General features: G+C 44.8%; 1 protein-coding gene across 1 annotated transcript; it reads right to left on the reverse strand.

Moving 5' to 3' along the window:
- Positions 1-3324: 3324 nt before the first annotated feature.
- On the reverse strand, positions 3325-7108 carry LOC122407795 (protein hairy-like). Its single transcript, XM_043414217.1, has 3 exons — positions 6208-7108; positions 5638-5733; positions 3325-5145 (listed from the first exon to the last, which is right to left on the reverse strand). Exons 1-3 carry the CDS (start codon positions 6382-6384, stop codon positions 4252-4254), a joined length of 1167 nt encoding a protein of 388 aa, XP_043270152.1. The 5' UTR covers positions 6385-7108; the 3' UTR covers positions 3325-4251.
- Between the last annotated feature and the right edge of the window lie 304 nt (positions 7109-7412).

A 7412-nucleotide genomic window follows, 5' to 3' on the forward strand; every position in this document is an offset into this window, starting at 1 on the left:
TGTGGAAAAAATACGTACAAAAATACTTTAATTTCGTTCCATCGAACTTCGGTCGATGGGAACAACAAATTGGCTGATAAACCCACTCCGCAAAACTCCCAGCTCAAGACAGAATTCTTTCCTTTCAAACTCTATATTCGCTACTCCAAACTTGCTAATTAATAATCATCTGAGCTGGCCAGTTAGAGGGAGGAATTCAGGGAAGCGATATTAGTCTGAGCGATGGAGTGAAAGGTCAATTAGATCCGGGTTGAAAAGAGCTCCTGTCGTTGAATTTATTGCGCCGAATATTTGGGGCTCGAATCCCAAAGCGCTTGAGCGCTTATTCACAAGTGAGATTTTTCAAAGAAATTGAAAATCCATTTGTTACTCGAACCATTGGTAACGTCTCACGAAATAAATAAAAACGAAAAATCAATGGACGCTCAGCCGCAGATTTTTCGTCGATTCACACATTTCATGATTTACCAACACGCTTACAGGTATTAATAAAAGCTTGATACGCGATCCGATCTCGACGGTACTGAACCTGGGTACGTGCGATAGATTATCTTTCGAGGAGCACGCACGGTTGTCCGCGTTGTCGCGATCGTCGCTCGCTCATCAGGAATCCCAATCTCGAATCAGCTCGTGCTTTTTATTTTCGTTTCCATACTTTTCTCTTGTTTGTTTTTTTTTTTCTGTCGGGTACTTATAAAACAATTTTATTCATTCATCCCTCGGACATTTTCGAGAAGCGAGATATCACGCTGCGTTCTTCGACGGGCTTGAGCAGCCTACATCTCGACGGATTTGCTGCTCCGTTATGTGAAAAAAATTAAATAAATAAGACAATAAAATGAAGAAAAAAAAATAGAAACGAGAAAAAAAACTCGTTTTAATCGAAACGATCCTCTCGACACACTCGAACACTTACGGACTTCGGTGATATCCCGCAGCGCTTTTGTAATACAACGTAATGATCGTAACAAAAAACTGGGAAAAAATTACTTTTCGTCGGCACCCCCCTCACAAGCTCGAGCACAGTTCGATGAATCGAAACTCGTGATTCAACTCGAAAGACTGCCTTGTACGTTTCTCAGGTATTTACCGAGACCGTGTTTACTCATGCACACGTACACTCGCACGTACTTTTTCGTATTACATTACGAAAAGCACGTGTGCGCTGACCGCAACGACGTACATGGGCTCAACTCATATCACACCCGTGTGTGTCGCCCACTCGTCCTTTCCGCAACAGATTCGAATTTGATACTCGCTCCAGATTGCATCGCAATCGCTTTTTTTTACGCTGTTTTGTTTGTATTTTAATACAATGGCTTTATGATTTTTCTTCGTTTTCTTTAGCTCTGAATTCATCCACATTCTCGATTTTCACTTATTTTTCAACGACTTTTCAACACTTTTTAAATTTGCTCTTTCTTTTTACTGTGATTTTTATACAGTGTCGAAAATCGTGTGAATGATTCGGAACTTCGTCCAAAAAGTAGGTTCTTTAAAACCGATCCAGGATCCCGTCAGCCTGGCAGTAAAAATGAAGGTTTTCGATGTTTATTTCAGAATTTATCGTAGGAATATGAAAATGGAAATTGGAGAAAATTTAAGACCCCTTCAAGCGAGAGTGTTTTCACTCTCTTTCATTTTCGAGATCCACATTTTTTGTCCCCGGGATAACGTACGAGCTGGTTAACGTTTGTGACCGGAGAACGAGACTCTTGGACCTCGTCGCTATCTCGTTGAGAAGTTTATCCACTCTTTTACGTAACTGTACGAGACACGAATGCCCGAGAAGCTCGATAAATTCTACGATAACGTAGAAGCCGAGAAAGAGGCGAGTAACAATCGAGACGAGCACAACTCGACTCCTCACAATTGTTGAGATTCATTGCAGCCTGTTTTTTACCCTCACTATCTTTGGTATTGATGAAAAAATATCAGAAAAAAACTCGACTATGAATAGTTTGCTGTATTTTGTGCTTGAGGCTTGGGGCATTTCTAATCTGAAGGAAAGAAAAATAGTTTTTGCTGTCAATGAGAATAAATCACGTGAGAACGTGCCAGAAATTCCGGCCTGGTCACTGTCAACCTCACGAAATACCGAATTTATTACAATTTTAATATTTTCTCATGCAACGAGTAGAAAAAGAAAATCTAGAAAGAAAATCATTTGAATTCTACCCGAAATACTTTGACGAAACGAAAATCGCGCAGTTTCGTTGAAAACTTTTACTTTCATTTGCTCGAGCAATCCATTTCGATGCGTAATTTATACGTCGCGGTACAGGAAGGTCATGAAAGTGGCAAAAGTGTCACACGCTCGACAGACGAGACGGATATTGTGTAACGAAAAAAACGGCGAAGGGTCATCGGATATTTGAAAGAAATGATCTCATTGCTCGGTTGACATTCCTAGATTTGAGGGAGAGCTCACATTACTAATCGGAAGATTTTGATGTGATGACGTCAAAGCAGCAAAAACGAATGGAAGTAATCAGGAAAACGGTTTACGATTGATTCGCTCCTCCAGATCCAACACTACATGATTTTTTTCACAATGATATCAAGAATTTAGACAAGTAGCCATAAAAAAGTCGGGTTCAAAAGAAACTTGTTCGTCGACTTGGAAAAGAGCTGTGCAAAGCCTCATGATTTTTTTTTTTTTTTTTTTTTAATTTCCATCTCATTCTCATTGTAACTACCGAGGAAGTCGAGGAAAAAAATGAACTGCGATGATACCGACCCTACGACTACCGATTCACTCGGCGAAGGGCTCTGCTCGCCCTCTTCGGTGTTCCGCAGGTTTCCGCCAGGTGGCGGTATATCCTCGGCCGTCCCGGTCCCTCTTGGGCCCAATCCGTACGGCGAAGGATCGAGTTCGCACGAAAGGATCTCGAGTCTGGAATATGAGTGAGGGACTTTCAGGAGGTTGAAGTCCGAGGCTAAGGGCTCGAACACTTTTCGCGAGGTCCGTCCGATGGCACCACTTTGCAAAAGGGCCTTCTTCTGTATCTGATATCGAAATACTCCAAAAAGTCACTCTCCAAGGTTCGATTTTAAACGAGTGTAATCCAGATTTTAATGCTTCGAAGATAACCCGAAATTTCTGAGTATTTAGAAAATTCGATAAAACTTGAATTCGAATCGACGAAAAAACTTCTGAACACTCGTTCGAGACGAAAGAAAATTAACACCTGATGACGATTGCCACGACTGAGAAAACTTGAATTTAGAAAAATCGAGGAAAATTTCGAGGCTGACGTCTCATTTTGCAGTGAAGGACGAGAGGATTGGGAAAAACGTACGAAATAAAAGAATAAATCGTTGTTTAAGTTTCAATAAAGAGATCAATGTTTATTTTGATGCTCCTATAGTAGTAAGCGTGGTTGTTTTTCGTTTCTATTTTTCACAATAGAGAGGAATAATAAACTCAATCTTTGCATTCATAAATATAAATAGGACACTCTTTTTAATTATTTATTTTTCTCTCATTCTCTTTCTCTTCACTTCTTGGTAGGCTCTGGGTTTTATCACACTCTTGCCAACATTCGTATCACTTAATAACTATAAATTACAAGCTAATACCGTATCGATGAAAACTCAACGAAATCTCGTTTACTTAATTTCGCATATTCGCATTTATACGCTCAGAGTAAATCGAGGATCGTTGAATTATCGTTTTTTGTTACGTTACAAGAAAAAATGGAAGACCTCGGTGATTCTTGTTGCGTAAGGCACTTAAAATAAAAATATATGAATTTATATATTTTTGTTTCTATATGCACATTTACATTCACGTCCTTAATGCTTCATCGTATATGTACAAAGGAACGATTCGGAGGGGGGAAAAGGTCGGTGGATCGCATGGAAAATAGCGAATTCGACTTGTGAACTTTCCTCTCGTTTTTTCCCCTCTTCAAAGTGTAAGAGTCGTTTTCTAGTCTCGATAACGGAGGAAGAGAGAAAACGTAACGACGCCGAATATATTTACAAAGGCACTGTTCGAAGGCACAGCCCTGGGGACGTTACTGGCCGGGCTGCTCGGAAAAACAGGAAGCTTTGAGGTTTGGCTGCATTTACAGCACGATTCCCCAGCAATGTTGAGAGACACGCACCTCGGAAGTGTCTCGTCGGTACTCTCTTGGAAGTTTTACGAAAAGCTGCACTTATTCACCCGCACGAGTATCGGGGACGCTTTTTTGCTCAAATTCTCGTTTCATCGAGACGAGAAAAAAGTGTTTTTCTTGTTTTTGTTTACCACGGTCTCCAAGGCTTGCCCTCGATTTCGGGCATGACGCTTTTCCTCATTACGAGAGCGAGGGGTTTTTGCAACGGTGGGCTGTAAATTCTCGGGTCGAATTCGGGGTCGCTCGTGTAGCCGTTCGCCGGGGACGTCGCGACGTCTCGATGGCTCGTCGTCGTCGTGTAAACGGTTGTTTGCTCGCGGAATGCTGCCGGTGGCGCTTCGAAGGCGATTGGACTCGCGGCCGATGTCGAAGTCGAGCTGGCGCTCGAACTCGCCGACGAAGAGGCCGACGCCGTCGACGCGGTTCTCTGGGGTATCGGGATCAGCGTCGGCAGCGGGGACGTCGGGGCCGGCGAGGACGACGGTGAAGCGACTGGCGTCGCCTTTGCACCCGCAGGTAAGACCAGCGCGATGTCACCGTTCGGCAGCCTCGTCGGTACCAACTGAAGTCCCGTCCCATTCGCATTCGTGAAGAAAATACCGTTCGATTGTTGCACTTGAATCCGCGGCGTCGCGTCAACCTGCGGCAGAATGTGCACTTGGAGCTGCGTCGTCGTCGACTGAGCCGGCTGCTGCACGATCTGCTGACTCGCCGTCGTCGTCGTCGTCGTCGTCGCCGCCGCCGCCGCCGTCGTCGTCTGACCGTTCTGACTACTGCTGCCACTCTCGACCGGACCCAAACACGATGCCAAATGTGCCATCAATCTGCGCTTCACCGATGCATCCAAACCCGGAAATCTGCCGACCTCACTCGCGCATTCCGTAAAACCCGCTCGGAACTTGTTCAACACGTTCGGATCTGTCGCTGCTGCTAACGCCACTTGCTGACGCTGCAACGTCTCCAAATGCTTCACTGTCATCTCCAGAATGTCCGCCTTCTCTAATTTTGAATGGCGAGCTGGCTGTTGGCACAAAATTATATCGGACGGTCAGAGCTTGTGTTTTCGACAGATCTCAAAAAAAATCAATTCTCTAAAATGATATTCAAAGACTCGAGGCACATTCGTTTTGCGAAAGGGAGAACATTTTTTTTTTTTTTTTTTTTTTTCCAAACGATCGAAAAAATTCATACGAAAATGAGAGTTCGAGATGACATCTTTCGAAGGGTGCCGAGAATCGAATTTTTCAGTAGAATTTTCAATCAACGAAAACGAATCGATGCAACGAGAGAACCCAAGGATTTCACGACTGCTCATCGGAATGAGTAATCGTCGAATAAAAATTGCGGTAAAATAAAATCGATAAAAATGATGAAAGCGTGGGACCAAAAGTGCCGATTTCTGCGAGGCGAAAGAAACGAGTTTTCTCAAAAGTTTCATTTCCCAAATAAAATTACTCCAATTTCGTAGAAATTTAAAGCTTCGCTAAAGCTAATTCGAAGTAGAGAAACTTACGTCTTTTTTCATGGCATCGAGGATCAGTGTCTTCAAGTCATTGAGACAATTGTTGATTCGAGCTCGACGTCTTTTTTCCATGATTGGTTTGTTGCTCTGTAACACAATAAAATAAGAATAAAGTTAGACGAGTCGTCGATATTCCGTTGGAAAAGCCGTTGAATTTTGTTTCTGACTCGACTACTCGGATGGCTCGTGTTCAAAGATCGTCGAACGCGATCGATACTTCGATATCGTCGTTAGCTCGAGCGCCAAACATTTCATATACAAATACACGTAAAGCCGAGTTCCAAAAACATCTATTATGAATGTTGAGCTCATAAATAGTCATCAGCTAACAATGAAAGTTGAGTTGTAAGGAGATTGTAAAATTTTCAAATTCCAATGGAAACTAAGCGAGCCAAGTGTTCGATCGGATCAATGAATTTGAAAGTTGTCCAACGTCTGAATATTTCATGCGAAAGACTCGCTCCAATTTCGTCTCTTCGTTCTCGGTATTATTTTCATTTCTATTTTTTTTTTTCAACAATGAATATGAACATTTGGTAGTTGAAAAAAATGGACACTGACCCGTCGATTTTCGCCCGATCGTCTCGTGGTGGTCGTCGTCGCGGTGGAGTTGGAATTATTGTTGGTGGTTGCTTGCGCAGGTGGCTGTCCAGCCTCTTGAGGCACGTGGGCAGCCGGTGGGGTTGCACCGACGGTAACCCCGCCGGTCGGCATCGTAGCACCAACTCCGGTCACCATAGTTCAACAACAATAATCACAGAAAAAAATGTAAATCGAAGTAGAAAAAGCGCGAGAGCTTTTTCCCGAAGGTAAAACCGAGGGCACTCGGTCACTCAAAAAAACGTTCACTTCACAGGTGTAATCCAGTGGAGGGTGCCGGGTTAGCACTGTGTACCCAAAAGTGTTGTAGTATCGAGTAAAATAACGAAGAAAACAACACTGAAGTCAATGTAATCCAAGGTGTGTGTGTGATCGATCGTCGCAGGGATCGATCGAAACGACGATTTAATAGTGGGAGACGTGCTCCGGGTCGTTCGTTAAACTCCGAAGTTGGTTATTCGAACGTCGTAAAAACAGAATGTTCTTTTGGCAAACTCAGGCTCCGTATGACCGCTCGAAGTTCGTAAGGAGGTTCGACCTCTCGCAAAGCGCGCCAGAGCTCGACTGACTCCTCGCGGTACGAGAGCGCTACGATTTCTGTCCCTTGGCGGTGGCTCTCGGCGTGCGAGAGGAGCGTGGTCGTTTGCTCTCGAGAGCCTTGGAATTTCACTCGGGTGGTGGAAGCGGTGGTTGAAACGTTGAAGGCGCGCTTATCGAACGGTGGAGAGGGAACGTGCGGAGCAACACGAGTGGGGATAGCGCGTGACGCTTCGAGCCTATGGACATAAATTAATATGAATATAGATAGAGAGCGCGGCTGTAAGCGGAGTGGACCGCTGCCCCCACCACAGTCGGGAGACCCGACGCCGGCACTCGGTTCCCTGAAGAAAGGACCCAATCCCCACTCCCTCGGAGCGAGGCCCTGCGCGCTCGTCCCCACCGTCGCTACCGTCGATCTCTCCCACCACGGGGCTCTCGACGTGCCTGCTCGTGAGTCGGCTCGGCTGGGCCCCAAACGGCGCGCGGTCGTGCAGCAGCCACAGCGAGGAACCCCCGTAGGGCCTTGGGGCATGCGTGTCGGCGATTCCGAAGGATTTTTCAGCCTGGAGGATCGGAAACCTTTGGCTCGTATCGCGCACCCGATTCCGGGCGATTCAACAACTTAC

Source organism: Venturia canescens, chromosome 3 (genome assembly GCF_019457755.1).
Source record: "Venturia canescens isolate UGA chromosome 3, ASM1945775v1, whole genome shotgun sequence".
Lineage (NCBI taxonomy): Eukaryota > Metazoa > Arthropoda > Insecta > Hymenoptera > Ichneumonidae > Venturia > Venturia canescens.